This window comes from Heloderma suspectum, chromosome 3 (assembly GCF_057233095.1).
Source record: "Heloderma suspectum isolate Gila_16-S chromosome 3, 16-S_ref, whole genome shotgun sequence".
Taxonomy (NCBI): Eukaryota; Metazoa; Chordata; class Lepidosauria; order Squamata; family Helodermatidae; genus Heloderma; species Heloderma suspectum.
Window position 1 is genome coordinate 263,343,614 of NC_139460.1, and position 19,349 is coordinate 263,362,962.

Genomic DNA, 19,349 nt, shown 5'->3' on the forward strand with positions numbered 1-19,349 from the left:
TCTTGTAGCTGAACACACATTTGCAAGAGCTTGTTCAATAACAGAAAGGCAACCGGCTGAAGCAGTTCAAACCTAGGAAGTTTGCTACCGCATCATCCAACCCTGAGTCAGCTGTAGAGACTGAATTTTTGGATGGCTGGGAAGAGTTAACTGCTGCTTTGAAACAAAGGATTCTCTTGACTTGCCGGTGGCTTTGTGAAAGACAGAAGAAATAGTTGATAAGATGGAGTTCAACAAGTTTCTGAGTGCATCAGGAGGGCATCAGAGGAGACAAGAGGAGGTGGGCAGCAGTGACGATGCTGGTGTCAGTGAGGACCTGGATTTTATACAAATGTACCTCACCTGTCTACCTGAGAGATACATGAGGGCAAAGTTTACTCTGACAGCGTATCTGGCATGTTGGCTAATCTTGAAACTCTGCAAGGTAAGAGCCTGACTGAGTGATCACAACACAAATGGAGGAGCGTTGCTAGTTAATTTCAGAAATGCTGATCAGGTATTCAACTTTCCCGCTGTGTCTCTATACTGTGAAGTCATTTTAAGGCAACTTAAGGGGCTGCGGAGGGGCACACACTGATATTCTTAAAAGGCATTCCAATGGTTGTATTGAATTTGAAACATGGTAAGCTGAACGACTAAAAAGCACCAAGGGTCACTGTCTTTTGAGAGCCAATTCATAGCCTCCCCTCCCCAACCTTCTAACATAACATCCTCTACCAAACAGATAAAAGGACACTGGAGCGCTAAAATGGAACATTGCCTTGGAGTCACCAGGATGAAAACTACTTCACGCGTGAAAAATATGCAATTGTTTCCTTGTGTTATTAAACATTATTCATTAAACTGGCGAGGGGGTTATGCCGCACATGAGGAGAAAAGCTGAACACAGCAGGATCTCGATTATGACAACCTTCATTTTGATTTTTCAAAACAACATGTATAGAATTTAGACAATGTAATCGCTTCCTCAAAGACTCTCTAGCCTCTAAAACCTGTGGCAACAAAGGATGGGATTTCACAGAGTGCTTTAGGCTGCAATCTTATACCCACTTACTTGGGAGCAAGCGCTCTGGAACTCCATGGGGTTTACATGAGGGTAGATGCAGTGAGGGCTGGTTGCTCCAATGTCAGTGGGGCAGTGAATCCGCTCTGGGTTTCAGTCAGAACCCTGAAGGGGGTTCTCACCCTGGATAGCTCCTTTAGTGGATTCATCGCCCCACTGACATCAAAGCCACCAGCCTCCACTGGATAGATGTGTATAACATTGTGCTGTTAGAACATGCTGTAAAAAGCCTTCTCTGGGTCATTCTGGTATTTATACTTCAGGTAAAACATCAAAGTGCACTTACTGAAATTCAGTACACATAGAAATAATAGCTGTATACAGTTATATAGCTATGTGGTATAATATCTGAACTTCTGCCCTCCCATTCTTTCTCTTCTTCCTTCCTTCCACATTTTTGGGGGTGAACTCAAGAAAAGAAATAAACTAGCACTTTTATCATTCTGAATAGGAATTCAGTTTATTGCATCTTTCCACCGATAGTTTTGGAAAGCTTCCAGATAGTTGCAGATTGATTGATGGCACTTTGAGAAGCAGAAATGCTGTAAGATAACAATCAGAATAAGCAGTTTTGGCTTTAATATCTTTAACATTGAATCTGAATGATGAAAATTGGATACAACAAATGGTCCCTAAAATGTATTTAAATTGGCCTCTTTATTGCATTTCAAAGAATCACTGTTTGATAGATAATTTGCTATTCATATGAGTCATGACTGTGATTTCCCCTCCCCTCAGTTAAGATTGAATTGTAGAAGTTACCTACGTTTACAGGGATTACTAAATTAAGAATAGCCATTTCTCCATGATACATAGCATCTAACCCACAGGTGAGCAACCTGTGACCCTCGAGATACTGCTGGAGTGCAACTCCCATCAGCCCAAGTCAGCATAGCCAGTGGAGGGATGATGGGAGTTGAAGCCCACCCTCGATAGAACCCATATTAGTTTTAACACATCAAGGGTGCAATCCAATGGGGATAGTCAGCTGCCTCCGAACTTGAAGGCAACCGACTATCCAGTGCAGGGCAGGCAGAAGGGATCTTTTCCTCTGTGCTCTGGCTGCCCTGCATTAGCAGCTAGACTGCCGATTTTGGTTGCCTAGCTGAACCGGGTTGGAGTGGAGGGTGGGGAGGCTGGATGGTGCATAGGAAATGTTGTAACAATGCTTCCGCTGTCCCCGCCCTTCTCTGCCCCCAGGAATGCCCCCTGTTCTTACGACCACAGAGCCGGGGACAAACCACGCCTCTTGCGAGGTAGTGGGGGTGGAGAGGTGGTTTTCTGGGAACCGTCCTTGGAATGCTGGCTCTGTGGTCAGTTCCCCCAAACCGAATAATCCTATGGCTGTCTAGCTGCTGTCTAGCAGCCATAGGATTGTGCCCTAAATATAATTTGTATTAGGGCCAAAATGGCTTCTTCAGGGCTGGCTTCTCACTGATAGTGTGTGTGTGTCTCTCCATCTGTCCTAAGTGGAAAAAGACATCCATCTGTTTCCAGAGATGATTGTGCAATCCTTTCTTTCTTTGGTTCTCCTGTGCTGAACTGGAAGAAATGCTGCTGCCACATGGGCCTGCACTTACGTTACGGCAGAGCTGCTGAACCTCTTTCAGCCTGAGGGCCAAATTCCATTTCAGAGAAGCTCTTGGGGGCTGCATTGGAGTGGTGGCTGGGCTGAAGGCAAAAGGGGACAGGGCCAAAATAGCTGAGATACAAAAATACCCACACATTTTAGCTTAAAGTTTTACTGCCAGTAACTCAGCCTCAGGAGAGGCATTTCAACCTTTTAGAATGGGGGAAAACCAAGCACAAAAGCTGGAAAACCCCCAAATGATTGGTCACTGGGGGAAAGGGGATGGGGCCAGGGGAAGGGGGGTGACCTTTTTGGCAACCCCAAAGGGGCAGTTTGGGACACCACGCAGTTGAATATGGCCCATGTGCCTGAGGTTCAACACTCCTGTGCTAGAAGCATAGTATAAAACTTGGGCCATGTTCCCACAAAAATGGAAGGGCAAAGTAAACGAAGGAATACTGGAGTTTTCATGAAATCAGCATGGTTCCACGCATGACTCCATGAAGGACTACACCGCTCCATTATAAATCCCTGACAGAAACATACTTCCAGGTGGGGTGGGGGGATTGGAAGTGAACATCACCAGACCGGCAGGGGCTGCTCAAACAATAGGAGAGGCTCTCCCCTCCAGGCTCTACTCCCCTACTCCAGGCTCTACACCCCTTAATGGCACTTCTGTACTGTCGAAGTGGCAAAACATAACGTCATGCATTATCTCTAATTTTTATGAAATCATGCTCCCTTCCTAAACATACTAGATCACCCTTCCTCAACCTGGCGCCTTCCTGATGTGTTGTACTACAAGGCCCATCATCCCCAGCCAACACACCCATTTGAGGGTTATGGGAGTTCTAGTCCAAACCATTTGGAGGATAACAGGTTATTGAAGGCTGTAAACTATCATCTCAGTGTCCCCCTATATCCCACCACCCCTTAAAAACTTAATTGGATATTGCCACCTGTGAAGGTTTGAGGCCTACACAGGCAATGGGAAAAAAGTCAGGCTTACAGGAGAGGGTAACCCTCAGAGGGGTAGTTTCGTTTCTATGGTTAAGGGGTAGTTTCATTTCTTCAGGTTTGAAGCAGTACTTTTAAGTTTTGAGGGAGGAGGGTATATAAAGACAGCAAGTGAGCCTGTAAGAAGCGAGATACAGCTAGAGCCTGAAGTGAGAGCGAAGTCTGAAAAATGAGCAGAAAGAAGCCCAGAAAAGTCTAAGGAAAGTTAGGGTAAAGGAACTTGTGTTTTGCAACTTTTATTTTATTTTGATGCCTTTTGTATCACTCAGCTCTATTGTGTAAATACCTTTAGTTGTGATTTGCTAGCTTTAAGTTTATCAGTAAACTATTATGGTTAAAACTTGTGTCCAGAGTGTCAATCACCCCACATCTACAGCCTAAACCCCTTGATACTGGGAAGGAGAAGTTTAAAAGAAGGAATGTGAGACTCATAAGGAGGCAAGAGATCCTTAAGGGGTTGCTCAGGGGGTCCAGGTCGTAAGTGGAACCTTGATACCACCTTTCTCTCCCTCCACTCATGAACTCCTAAACCTCTTCAGCAACGCTTTATTCTACCCTGTGTCCAATTCCTGCAGCCACCTCATATCATTCCCTGGCCCTGGCTTTTAAATTCTATACCTCCATCTGCCCATGGCACTTCTTGGAGAGGAGGCATGTGAAACTACAGGCACTACCCATTAAGCATGCTTGCTGCACATCCAGTGGAAGAGGGAGGAACAGGCCATGCTAAAGTAACAAGGCAAGGTGTAACAAGTGTGTGTGTGTGAGTTCAGTGGTGCAGCTTGGTAATTTTAGACTTTGGACTTAGCCGTGTGAATTATTCCAGTCGTAAAACACACAATTATCATTTCTCTTTTTACCTCCCCCCCGCCTCACCATTCCATGTGCCTCTATATTCCTGATATGTTAGCACAAACCAAACCAAAACACTGTTTGCCAAACCTGATAAAAGGAAGAAAGAAATCCTCTCAGCATGTGCAGGACTGCATTTTAAACTCACTCAAATTATAGCACCATCATGACTACAGGGAGAAAATGGAGTTAGCTTCTGATACATTAGTTTGGGAAGAAGCACCATTTCGTGGTAGAAAAGGATCATAACTTTTAAAAGTAAAAATAATACAGTGAGCATCTGTAATCATGCACATGCGCATCCTGCTGCCCCCTAACTATACAACTTAAAATAATAAGAATAAGAATAAGAATCCTGCAACAAGCAGCATCAGCTCTGATGGGCCCTGGCATACCCATGCTGGCACAAGGGCTGTCATCGGGCCTGTTTGCTGCTTTCCCAATTACCTGCCACTCTCTGGGTGGCCATTTGGGGCTGTAGAGGAGCGCTGTGTCCTCTTTTACAGAGGACAGTCCTCTATTTGAAAGACTGCCAGAGAACTATGGTGTGATGTACTGTATTTCTCTTTAAATTATAATAATTATTTCTAAATTTGCATCTATACATATAAATTAGCATATATTTGCACGTTTTCTGTAAATAGGCATCCTCTTTTGTCCTCTTTTTTGGCGATGCATGTCCTCTTTTTTTTGGTGATTTGCAAGTGGCCACCCTATTGGGAGCACCCTTGGGCTGCAGAGCCCTGGGCACCCACCTTAGCTGCACCACTGTGGAGGTTAAGATATTTACAATGTGCCCTCTTCAGGGCTGCGCTGCACCAACAATAATCATGGATTTAGTAATCCTAGTGGGATAACGAGCTGCACTGACTCTAAGAAGAAACGGAGGCTTAGCTGTGGATGCACCTATGGTTACTGAAAAGGATGCTTCCGGGCAAGGCTTTTATGGCCATCGCCCTGCCTCATTCATGGAATTTTGCAGGGGATCCCAACAACATCTTCTGCCACTCATAGACTCCTGTGTTTTCTCTTTCCTTACTGTGGAAAATTGGTTACTGAAAAAAAGATGGAATTGCTGCAAAATGCCTTCTGGACTGTTAATGCTAGGAGCCCTCCATCTGGAACCAAAATGGTTTGTGCCCTCTTCCCTAGTTGGTGTCCCATGTTCTCTTGGGGATGGGATTCCCTCACCTAATTTAAGAAACATTGTAGGGAGTCTCTATTCTAAGCTCCTCATAACTCTTATTTTATCTCTTTTGCCCCATCTCCTCCTACCCTATTAGAAAAAAGAGTGAATGCAAACTCCTGCAACGTGACTTCAGGCATGTATAGTTACGAAGAATATACAGTGTAATTATGCTTAACACAATGAGCTTGCATGAAGGGCCTTTGTTTACAGCCTCCCTCATCAGACTAGAATGAACAGATCCATTGAGGAAAAGAAATGCCAAACCAGCTGCCTTTAGCAGCCTTCAGCAGCCTTCTGTTGTTCTCTTTTGGCATAGACAGGAGCCAGATTTATCCCAGGGATGATTCCACTGAAGTCAGAAGCGACATTGCAGTAGGGATGAATTGGGTGGATATTTGTTGTACATAGATATTTGCTTCTAGTTCTCTCCCCATCTAATGTTTGGTATTTGTGTCTTCACAGAAAGCTTGGGAGAAAAGAAGTTCAGCCTCCCCAAAGGTAGGCTTTTATATCAATTGCAAAAAGACACCAGATGTTTATTCATTAACAAACTCCGAAGCCATTTCTTTGATGTGACTAACAAAAAGTTCCATCTAAACAAGAAAAATGCACTTTATTTAAAATAGTTTCAGTCACTTCGTTTTTACATGTGCTACTCAACAAAAAATAGAAAACACCTTTAGATTCTGTTGTTATTAGGACATAGAGAAATGGAGCATAATACATAGAGAAATAGGGAAAACCACTACCAGTTACAGCAAAACTCTGAACGTAGTTTACAAAGAAAAATACAATTGCTGTAGAAACATAGTTAAGCTGCTATCATATACACCTTATCTGGGAGTAAGTAATAGGACTTACTTCTGAGTAGACTTATTTAGGATTGTACTGTTAATGTGCATCCTCTTATTTAAACTCACAAAGCTCATATTCCATAAAACTTCTATCAAATTCGTAATAAATGTCGATCACATACCTTAATTCTCCACTCTTCTGTTATATTTTAAATAAAGTTTGGCTTAATGGCAAATACAATGGTAATTAACAATATTTTCATTTACACATATAACATGTGAAGTGTCAATTACTTTTGCAGCTAAACTATCCTTCTCTCCATTCTCACAGAACGCGGGTCCAAAATGTCCCTCTCCAATTAAAAAAATACATACAAGCTATTTTGAGTTTACATCCTTTCCCTTCTTTGTCTTTACGCAAAGCAGCTGGCAAGAGCACCAACCTCCCGAGAGCAGAATCTTGCCAGAACTGACGAATCAATATTCATCAGAGTTGGTTGCTCATTATGCAGCCATTGATTATCTCTGGAAGTTGCTCACTGTGCATTTCTCATTCTTCCCCCTTTTCTCCCTAACCACACGCATAACTGCGCATGTACACACACAAACATACCTCCCACAAGGCCATCCTTTTGTGTCCAGCAGGAAAACAAAACCTGTAGCAAAAGCCCATTCAACACCCACCCATCAAGGTCAGGGAATGGTGTGCATTCCAATGGAAAAGGAGGGGTACGGGGTAAACCCTTCCTTAATTCAAAATTCTCCTCTTCTTAAATATTAAAAACAAAAGCAGGGAAAAACAAAGCCCACCTAATTCTAGCGGCGACAGTTAGTGTGGCCAACGTAACTCTGCTCTGCAAAATGAGGAGTGAAAAGATAATGGAGCATGGGACCCGCCTTATCTGTTGCTGCAGCTATTTGAAATGCCACTGGGCTTGGATCAAAACCAATTCATTTCCAGCCTGCTTTGTGTGTCATCCAGCTTCACGTCTCACTTAGGTTTCTATTGAAACCTAGTGGAGGAGAGAATTATGTGCTCGTCATCCTCGTGGTTCCCCCATTAAGAAAGGAGGAGAAAAAGAGTTCCCAGTGGTAAAATGAATGGGTAGAACAATCCATCAGGAGACAATCTTTTTGTCCCCTAAAGTTATATCTAATGAATTTTGATCACGAAGTGTCATGCAATAGTTTTGCTTTCTTTCTAGTTCCAAGTCAAAATGATGCAAATTCTGAACAGTTTAAAATATTCAGCATTATAATCCTAGATTACAGTGCGTTCACACAATTATCTTAATCTCAATTCATGTATTAATTTTGTGTTTCAAAAATGTGTTTCCTTGTGGTCAGGCTAAATGTATAATAGAGGGGAATACTGTCAGAAGATTTAATTTTTGATTTTGGAATTTGTGACTTTCTAACTATGGCCTTCCACTGAGGAAGATGCCAGTTTTCCTCAGCCGTTTTTATTCATGGAGGTATTTGAAAATATTTACCTGAGTTCTTCATTTCAAACATTGCACCGTGAATTTGGACCATCCTCATTTGCACTGCATCCTCATATTTTACTGAAATATTTTTCTGAGAGACATTTGTTAATAAATGGCCATTTCTAATGGTTAGTGTGGATCCATCTTCTTAATAACTGAAAGAGGAAGGAACATCCGAAATGCCTGTTTACTAACAAATGTCTTTCCAGTGTGAGGCTCCATGTCACAATGCAACAATATGTTTGGGCCAATCATATGGGTTATTTGGATCATATGGTCACTGTTCATGTTACAATAGGATGCAGTTTGCATGCCGAAGGGGCAAGGCAAGGGGATGCTGATGTTTTTGTTAAAGCAAGCTCATTCAGCAGGCCCTAGACCAGCAAGTGTTCCACTTCAGTGCTCCTGCTTTTGTTGTTTAGCAGTACTGCAGGCTTCAAATAAAGATTGGTCAGCATTTTCCACAGTGGCCTGATACAAAAGCACGCCATTTATCAAGCCTGTAAAATAAAATGCCTTCCACTAAGCTGCTTAACATCCAGCAGTGCACTGCTTGTTCAGTTTCAGGGAGCAGATTTCGTCAACCATCACATCTAGATTTTTAAAATATAATTTCTGTAACATCCTAAAACAATAAAAAAACCTCATAGAAGGACACCCACTCCTTTCATATTGTTTTGATAGAAAATAGTTACTCCTTCCTTTTTGGTACCCCATGCTGTCCTATTAAGATGCCTTTATCCACAGTTCTACATTCACATGGTCATGTTCTGTGATTCCTAATTGTTTGGAAGCAGAGCTTTATGTAAGACAGGTTTTTGGTTGCTTTGGAACCTGTTGATTTGCATGGTTCTCTCCTATTAAAGAAAGTTAATATCCCATATTTTGCTAGGATATTTCTAGCACCTGCTCTTCCAATTCTCCGAGGCTATATCAGAATATAGAATGGCTTTTGCCTGTCCCAAAAGAAAGGTAACAAGTCCTGCAGTGCCATTTACATGGCTGTGTCACTTTTGCAGTCTTTACCACACAGGAATAAAGTAAGGATAATTGTTCATCACCTAATTTAAATTGTGGCTTCGATTGTGCCAGTTTACTACCATGCCTTTCAGAGGCCTGAGATAAGTTATATTGTGATGGACACTCATTAACACACACTTGGTGTCCTGCAGGTTTTGCTCTGGTAAGAATATGATCAGATTGCCCTCTGGTGGCTGAAAAAAGCACACCTCATCAAAATAAATTTTCTTGGGTCAGAGGTGACTGATTTGATTGTTTTGAAGACATAACAGGAAATATCCCATGCTCTTGCACACTCTGCAGGTTGACTTATTTTATATTACACTAAATGATCGATAATGTTGTTGGCATAAGATGTGCGTAAGATGGATATGGCAGTTGATTGGGCTGTGCTGGCTGACGGGGTGAATTTTTTCTGAGCATTAGTGCTTGTTTGCTTGCTTACTTGCTTGCTGTTTTTGATGTTTCAAAGAAAATAATCTGATAATTGAGATTTCACTTTATACCTACTGAAGCTGACCAGTGCAAAAGTTTGCAGATGAATATGCTGCGACTTGAATATCTTCTGTGTTAAACTCCATTTTCGATCTGCCACAGTGAACTCACAGCTACAAAACTAATCAAATTTCCACACAAAAATTAAACTATTCATGTTGAAGCTCTTTCTCCCCTACCCTTGCATTGATACTTTTAGTTTCAAGTTTTGGTACAAAGCTGTTGTCTGACTTCAACATTCAGATCTGAACGTGAGCAGAATCTATCTATCATCTATCTGTCTATCTGTCTATCTATCGTATATCTATACACACACTATATATATATATATATATATATATATATATATGTATATGGCCTTGAAATATGTATATAGCCTTGAAATGTACATATTGCTAAGTACATAAGAAGAGCCCTGTTGGATCAGTCCAAAGGTCCATCTACTCCAGTGTTCAGTTTTGTACACTGGGCAACCAGATGCTGCTGAGAAGCCCACAAGCAGGCGATAGCTCTCTCTTGTTGTTTCTCCCCAGCAACAAAAACTCAGAGGCACGCTGCCTCTAAACCTGGAGGCTGTATATGGCCATCATGACTAGTAGCTGTTGATAGACCTATCCCCCATGAATGTCTAAACTCCCCTGTAAAGCCACCTAACTGAGTGGCCATTACTACACCTTGTGGCAGCAAAGTCTATAAACTACTGATGTGATGTGAAGAAGTTCCTCCTTTTGTCTGTTCTGAATCCAGGGCCAGACCAAGATATTTTGCTGCCTGAGGCAAAGGACAAAACAGCACCCCACCCTCCTCATTCTAACTAAAGAAGCTGACTAAATTGACAGTTGAATATTACATCAACGTTGGCAATGGGACAGCATCCTCTACCTCACCTGAGGGCAGCAGGCTAACTAAGGGGATTCACAGCAGGTTGCCTGAAACACACAGCTCTGTCCTCCAACAGGAGGCTGCCACTGCTTCCTCCTCCACACCACCCGGCATCTGCTGCCATGAGGCAAGCATCTCACTCTTCCTAAGCATTAGATGCCTAATCTTTAGGTGCCTCACTCTACCTAATGGTAGGGCCAGCACTGCCTGAATCTCCTGAGAATTGGTTTCACTGGATATTCCTGAGTTCTAAGCCATATTCAGGTTTGTACACAGGAATACAGCTATGAGGCACTGGGGCCACGTTAGCTGGGCCTGCCCCCAACACCCTCAGGTGCACCAGCCCTGCATAATGCCTGAATAGGGCTTTATAAAAAGAAAGGGAGAAAACCCTCTCTCTATCCACTTTCTCTCCACCATGCATAATTTTATAAACCCCGGCATGTCTAAACTCCTTGGTCATCTTTTCCTAAAATAAAAGGCCACAAATGTGGTAGCCTTTCCTTATAGGGAAGATGCTGCAGCCTCCTGATCATTTTGGTTGCCCCTTTCTGCCCTTTTCCAGGTTTACAATATCTTTTTTGAGGTGCAACAAAAACCGTACACAGTATTCCACATGCAGCCATAACATAGATTTCTATAAGTTCATTATGATACTGGCAGTTTTATATTTGATCCTTTCCACTCCTTACACCTCCTCACCCTGAACTGCATTTGCACTGTTGTTGTCCATTCACGCAGTTGGGAAAGGTCCTTTTCCAGCTTTAAGCAATGTGATTTAATAACAATTTGATGTCCATCTGCAAATTTGGCCACTTCACTACTCACCCTTAACTCCAGACCATCTAACAGCAAGTTTATAATAATAATAAAAGGACTAGTCCAAATACAAATAGTTGAGTTACCCTGCTACTTACATCCCTCCATTGTGGGAAGACTCCATTTATTCCTACAGTCTGCTTCCTGTTCTATAGGCAGTTACTGACCCACAAGAGAATCTCTTCCCTTACACTATGTTTGCTAAGTTTACTCTGGAGCCATTAATGAGGGACTATGTCAAAACTCCAAGTATACAATGTCTATCAGATCACACTTATCCACATGCTTGTTGACACTCCCAGAGAACTCTGAAAGGTTAGTGAGGCAGGATTTTTCATTACAGAAGCTATGCTGATTCTTCTTTAGCAAGACTTGTTATTCTATATGCTTGGTAATTGTATCTTTAATAAATATTTCTACCAATTTACCTGGAAGAGACATTAATTTTTTGTTGTTCAGTCGTTCAGTCGTGTCCGACTATTCGTGACCCCATAATTTTCTGTATCCCCCTGGATGTTGTTAAAAAGTCCATCTTACATGGCTCCTTTTCCAGTCCTTTGGTAATGGAGTCCAGTTTTAGAGACACATTAATATTTTGGTTAGAAGATCAGCAATTTCACGTTTGAGTTCTATAAGAATTCTCAGGTGGATGTCCACCAGATTTGGTGATCTGTTAATTTTTAACTTGTTGCTAAGCCCTAGAATGTAATCTCTTATCACTTCTATTTGACTCAGTTTATGTATGTATGTCTGTATGTATTTTATTTGTACCCCGCCTTTCTACCAAAAAATGGCACTCAGGGTGACTTACAGAACCAATTAAAATTGATTAAAATAATACATTAAAATACAACAAAAACATAACAATTACTGGTTTAATATAAAAAATATTATTAAACCAGCACCCAAGCCACAGACCCAATTACAGGTTAAAGGCCTTCCTTGATGGCAGAAGGACATCAAAGATGGAGCAAACCTAGCCTCCCTTGGGAGGAGTTCCATAGCCTGGGCGCAGCCACTCAAAAGGCCCTCTTTGAAGTTGCCACCAAATGCTCCTCTGAAGGTGGAGGTCTTGAAAAAAGGGCTTTCCTAAAAACACTTTAGGAACTGGGCAGTCTCAGATGGGAGAAGGAGGTCTTTCAGGTAGCAGCCTGGTCCCAAGATGCTTAGGAATTAATAGGTCATAACTAGCCCTTTGAATTCTGCCCAGAAACAGACTGGTAGCTAGCGAAGCTGTTGTAACAAGGGAGTAGCATGTAGGGATGCTGCAGATATCCAGAGTGGGGTGGGGGTGGGGTCTGACAGACATCCACCTGCTTGGCACCCCGAACTGGAGTCCACAGACCCCGCCCGCCATCCGACCCTATTCAGCATGGGGCACGAGCTGCCAGCTGGTCCATGAGCACCTGGCAAGTGGTGCACGGCCACCCACTCCCTCACCAAGCCTCCATTTTGCAGAAAATGGCAGCTTGTTGTTTTATGTAAAGGGGCTTTTTATGCAAATGGGTGCCGTAAATGGCATAAAAAGAACAGGAACAGTTGGTGCACTAGCCTGAGCTGTGCAAATGCACTCCTGGCTGCTGTCAAGTCCCTTGGTTCTTTCCCTTTGCAGTCAACACACTCTAAGATACCAGGTTTCAGGCTCACTACTTTATTAGTTAACGACCAGGCTCTTTACAAATGCAAATCCTTAGAGACTCTGAGGCTACAATGGAAAACAGCTACTCCACACAATTACGAGTGTCAATAGAGGAGCCAAGTGGGAATCAGAGATGTTGCCCTTGCCAGCAGTTTGAGACAAGAACTTGCCTGCCAGAAGGCCAGAATAACTTGGGGGGGATGCCCCTCCCTTACAGATGTGCCCTCCTACGTAGGCTATCATGCATAGCCAACCGGGTGGAACGTCTGAGCTCTGCCTCTAACTTTTCCTGCTTTACTCCGTGCTGGACTCTCCCTGCACTCTCCTCCTTCTCCGAGACCTGAGTTCTTACGAGGGAGGAAAGGGGGGGCGGCTCTTCAGGTCGAGCCAACTGTGCCAAGTTCCTGAGAAGAATGTCTATCCTTATCTGAGCTCACTAGGGAGGAAACCTCCCCCAGTTCTGGCTGTTCCCATTCTGAGTCTGACCTGCTAACTGTCTCCACACGCTCAGAATCATTCCTGACACCCCCATTGATACTTGGGCATTCAGGTTCAGGGTCGGCCAAGAGAACACCCAAACTGTGAGCCTGAGTGTTGAGTGTAACCCCATCTAGCACAGGCTGAATCCCTATTCCTTGATCTGCCTTTTGACTGACCAGGAGCACCTCTGTCTTGTTTGGATTAAGCTTTGATTTGTTTGCCCTCATCCGGTCCATTGCCAACATCAAGCACTGATTTAGAACCAGAACAGCTTCCTTGGATTTAGATGGAAAGGAGAGATAGAGTTGGGTATCATCAGCATACTGGTGACACTGAACCCCCAAATTCTGGATAGTGTCTCCCAGTGGTTTCATGAAGGCCTGTAGCCGGGGTGGGCTAGGCAGGGGGCTGCCCCCTAAATTTTCTTTGCTCCCCCTAATTTGTTTTATTTTTAACCAACACATAATTTTTAAAAATCAGTTTACAATCTTGGCTTTAAAAGGCCAGATGATGTAAACCAGATGAACTGTGCCCCTAGTCCCCCCCCCCCGAATGTTTATGCTGGTTATGAGCCTGGTTTCATGTATATGTTAAATAGCATGGGGGATCAGATGGAACTCTGAGGGCTACCACTGGCCAATGGCCACAGCGTCAGACAGGAATCTGCCAGCGCCACCTTCTGAGATCACCCCTCTGAGAAGGGCCGGAGCTACCATCTAACAGTGCCTCCTGCTCCCACCTCAGAAAGATGCCTCAGAAGGATAACCTGATTGATGGTATTGAAAGCCACTGAAAATCCCAGCAGAACTAACAGGGATACACTCCTCTTGTCCAGTTCTTGGTGTAGATCGTCCACCAAGGTGACTAAAGCAGTCTCTGTCCCAAGCAGTTCTTCAGACTTCCTTCCTGAACAAATTCAGGCCTGTCCTCCATGGTCTTATAGCCCTTTCCAACCCTACTATTCTGTGATTCTTTAGTGAAGACAGACGAAAAGGTTTCAAATGCAAATGATACCAAGTTAGCTATTGTGTAGCAAGCAGAGCTAATTGCTCTTTAACAATCAGGACAAGTGCAAATCTTCAAGTTTTCTTTAGGGTGATTGCAACTAGCAATCAATGAAGAAATCAATCAATCAATCAATCAATTACATTGCAAGATAAATATGCTAAAGAGCCTGGCATGGAATATAATAGCCCACGAACAAAGGAGGTTGACAAGTAATATAAAATAGATGATAAACTAGAGTTAGAAGAAGCAAACAAAATTTAGTTTATTTAAGATACGGATGGGCAATATGCAGCTCCTGGTCTGCATGCAGGCCCCTCCCCCCCCATCCTTTTTTGTAGCCCCTGTTGCTCCCAAATCGCTGCTGCACCACCAAATTGTAATTGGATTTTGGTGGCATTTCCCTTTAAAACAAGGTGCGTGGGGTTTTAATGCAAATTTGCACCCCGCAGGGATTCTAGAATGATTTTGCATTAAAAGAAGTGCGCTTTCCCTATGTGCCTTGTTTTAAAGGGAAAATGTGGCTTTTTTTCTCACTGCTGAATTGCTGCCAAAGTTCAACAGCAATTCACCAGTCCCTGGTGGGTTTCGGGGATGGAAATTGGCCCCCAGAACCTCCAAACTTACTCACCCCAGAGATTACTGATATCATAGCCCTAACCACTTTTCCTTGGAATAAATTCTGTGATTTTAAATAGAATTTATTACAAATGAGACTGCAATCCTATGGTCCCAGGAGTGGGGTCCCAGGGGCCGTAGTATAGAGTGGATCTCCTTCTCCATCTGCAGAGTGTGAAGTCTGCACGCCGAGAAAGAGGTCTGCCCTTGTGAGCTTCCCTGTTAACAACCAAATGTGAAAAATGTTACATTTCAAGCAGAACTGGTTCATGGATCCTGCTCTTTCTTTATCTTCTCAAATTTCATCACTAGCAAAGTCTTATCAAATATTGCAAAAAATCTGTCTTTTCTTTCTGTTGATTCTAATGTCTCCTCTTATTTTGTAATCCTGGTTGGATTACTGTCATGCTCCTTTAGTTGGTCTTCCTTAGTCCTATCTTAAGCCTCTTTCTTTTCTTTTGTATTCTGTCATCTGCTTTATTTGTTCTGCACAAAAATATGACCAGGATCCTCTGCTTTTGAAGCAAGGCCAAAAAGGCCCCATGACCACCACCTACTGGAAAAAATGGGGGTGGGGGAGGATCTTATTAATTCTTACAAGTGGGCATAGACGCCTGTAACTGTAGCAAATCTCCATAGCACGTTGAGGACCACACTTCTAACATCCTTAATTTGGAGAATAGACCCCAAAGAAAAGCCTTCACTCAAGCCCTGGAACTCATTAAAAAGAAGGGGAGTGCATTCCAACATTGGGTAGGCAATAGGCACAGAGGGATGTCAAGGACAGCGTATGTGGAGCCAAAGCAAAGTAGGTGGGGCCAGATGAAATTTGAGTTGGCCTAATAAAGGTATTACACTAATATGGATTTCACAACACCAGAATCCTAGTCCATCTAATTCTCTGACTTTATTGATAGCACTGTGTGTGTGTGTGTGTGTGGAATGAAAACAAATAAAACAAGGTGGTATCCATAAGATTATCTTAGTAATGTAAGATCTTTTATGGAAGAGATAGGAGAAGGCAATATTTAAAAGATATACCTAAAATATGTTATGGTAAATTGTGTCAGAAATGGATCATCCTTCCCCTTCTCAATCAACACCACAAGGAGACAAAGCTTCAGGCTAATACGACTTTATTTTGCTAGAGACTAGACTGTTTACAAATGCAGATTCTAGGAAGCTCTCAGACTGCTTCAGGCCCCTAAACAACTAATCTGAGATATCTAATTAGAGGAGACAAACCAGGGGGTAGAGAAGTTGCTGACAGTTTGGGCATGAACCTCATGGCTTTGCAGGGATGCCCCTCACTTAGTGTGACCCCCTCCTACATTGGCTTCCAAGAGTGGCTATCCTGGTGGAGTGTCTGAGCCCTACCCCTAACTTTTCCTGCTTTGCAACGCACCCTAGCACCTTCTTTCTCCTCCTACTTGGAAACTTAAGTTCTCTCAGTGGAGGGAGGGGGCAGACGCTCAGCCTGGGCTATCTGTTTGTCAAGGCCTTTGGAGGAATCTCTCCTGGCGTCTTGGCTCACTAGGGAGGGTCCCTCCCCTGGGCTCTTATCTAGCTCTTCCAACTCTGATTCAGAATCGGAGCCGTCAGACATCTCAAGGTGCCTGGACTCATCCCTGACAAATTGGTTCAAATACTTCATTGCAAATGGCTTGCTAAAGCTCTGCCAAAATAGAACGTTGTAACTCATGGTGTCCATCACCCGCTCTGTTAAATACTAACTTGCAACAAAGCGATGAATGGTGTGCAGAAAGTGTAGTTACAGTTGCTTGGCAATAAACAGTAGATGGCATGGATCCAGTGAGAGGGCAGCACCCGACATTTCTGCATCATTTTCAGCTGGCCAACAATATAAAGCCATGCATGGGATTATCTCTGAATAGACATAGGAGTTAATAGGCAAATGTAGGGGCATGGTACAACAATAATCTTCAGCCTCTGCTTCAGCGCCATTCAAGAAAACGAAGAAAAAGGCCAAAGACCGTAGTGTATATTCAGACCACACTAGGATGTTTTTTTCCATAGCCAACCCAAGTCTTTGACATTTTGTTATCAGAATATGAGCTAGTGCTTGGCACTTTCCCTAGGAACTGCTTGGCAATGTGGAAGCCTCCAGACTCCCTGCAGGACGAAGGGTTTTGCTGGAAACCATCCATTTCCAAGGCTTAGCTGTTTGGGAAATCTGGGTCACCCATAATAGTCTGAGGGGAAGCTCCATCTAATGAAAGGTTCATTGTAGAGCTGCTTGGAATGATGAAGTTGTATCTAGTTTGCTGTTCGGATTGCAGTATGGGGTTTCCCTCCCACTGCCCAGAGCTCAAAAGAACTGATACATATCATAGGGTTCTATTAGTAATACTGTTGAAAGGTTGAAAACAAGGCCCACTTTCTAGAGCAGGAGTGCAGAACCTCAGGCCCGGGGGTCATATCCTGTCTGCCTGAAGTCCCAATTCGGCCCTCTGGGATTCCCCAGATGGCCACACCCCCTTCCCCTAGTCCCACCCCCTTTCACCAACCAGCAATCGTTTGGTGGTTTCCCTGCTTTAGTGCAGGTTTTTTCATCATTTTAAAAGGTTGAAATGCCTCTCCTAGGGCTTCATTACTGGCAGTCAGAGCTTTAAGCTAAAAATGTGGGTATTTTGGGCCCTGCCCCTTTTGTCTTTGGCCCCGCCCACCATTGGAATGTGGCCCCTGAGAGCTTATCTGAAATGAAATTTGGCCCTTGGACTGAGAGAGGTTTAACACCTCTGTTTTAGGTAGTATGAGCACTGGAGAGTAGGGATGGCAGAGAATTCCGCCATGGATCTCGGTGAGGCCGAATGCAATCGGTGATTGCCCTGAAATCTGGGCAATCGGTGAGGCCCTGAAATCTGTGGCGGAATGGCCTGCCACCCCCCCGCAGATCCCCCCTGGGATGAGACTTACCTGGGGCGGATGTTCTGGGCGGCGGCGGCTTCGGCGGCGGCGGCTGCGGTGGCTGGTCTTCCGACCGGCTGCTGCCACCGCCATTTGCAGTCTTGTCGGAGTTTTTTTTTTTTATAAGACGTGATAGGCTACATAAAGATTTACGTAGCCTATCATGGCTGGGTTAAAAAAAAAATGCATACGCAAATGGCGGCGGCTACGGCCGCCGCCATTTGCGTTCCTTATTTTTGGCCGTCTTAGTCTACTATTTTTGGCCGTCTTAGTCTATTTTTGGCTGTCTATTTTTGGCCGTCTTATTTTTGGCCGTCTTAGTCTATGTAAATATTTATGTAGACTAAGACGGCGAAAATAAGGGGAACGCAAATAGCGTAGTGGGCACTATTTGCATCCCTTTTTGATTTGCCGTTTTAGCCTACGTAAATATTTACGTAGGCTAAAACGGCGAATCAAAAAGGGACGCAAATAGCGCCTGCTACGTTATTTGCGTTCCCCTTTATTTTCGCCGTCATAGTCTACGTAAATATTTACGTAGACTAAGATGGCCAAAAATAAGGAACGCAAATGGCGGTGGCTGTAGCCGCTGCCATTTGCGTATGCTTTTTTTTTTTTTTTTACCCAGAGCCCTCGGTGGCTGGAAATCTGGCTGTGGACGGCTCTGGCCTGGGCCTGGCTGGCTGCTCCGCAGAGCTGCTGCAGAGCACAGCCGGCCGTGGAGGATTCCAGGGGGGAGGAACGGATCACCTCCCCCCCCGTCGAGGATTCCGGGGGGAGGGACAAAACACCTCCCTCCCACCATCAACATAATCCGCGGAAAGGTAAGTGACTTTCGTATATCCCTACTGGAGAGAAGGGGTTATTACAGGGATGAGCAGATATCACCCATTCAGTTTTTTTTAATTGTTTCATGGATTGGCTCCAGGGTCGGCCCTGCTATGCAATAGATTGAAGCAACCTGCTTCAGGCAGCACCTGAAGGAGGGATAGATTCAGGCAGAATGTGGTGTCTGATCAGTGCGGCAAGACTTTTAAAAGTGTTCGCTGAAGCTGGGGAGGAGGGGGAGGAGGGGGAGGAGGGCCGTAATTTGCACTCTGCTTGAGGGGGCGAAATGTCTTGGGTTGGAACAGGTTGGCTCTGTCTACACTCTGCTCTGCCTGCTTTCCATTTAACTTGGAGAATTTCTTGAATTTATTCAAGTAAAGTCCAGAGTTGGTGTGTGCACAGCTGGCTGCAGATTTCCATTCAGTTAATGCTTCCCCCCCCCTCCAGATTACTGATGCGCACTAGCACATATGAGCATTGATTTAAAAATGGTGCAAAAAGGAATCAAGATGCATTCTTGCATTGTAATTTAATACAAGATACTTTTGTATGTGCTGTGATTTAATCAATGCACATGTGCATTCATGAACAATGGTAACCTGAAGAGAGAGAGCGAGGGGGAGGGAGGGAGAGAGAGAGAGAGAGAGAGAGAGAGAGAAGACC

General features: G+C 43.8%; 1 protein-coding gene across 1 annotated transcript in view; it reads left to right on the forward strand.

Moving 5' to 3' along the window:
• The first annotated feature begins 203 nt into the window (after positions 1–203).
• Positions 204–19,349, forward strand: part of LOC146351165 (uncharacterized) — a 246,155-nt gene continuing 227,009 nt past the window's right edge. The window contains 2 exon segments of the mRNA XM_084846708.1: positions 204–424; positions 6,154–6,189. Of these exon segments, the coding sequence (XP_084702834.1) occupies positions 224–424; positions 6,154–6,189 (237 nt within the window). The 5' untranslated portion in view covers positions 204–223.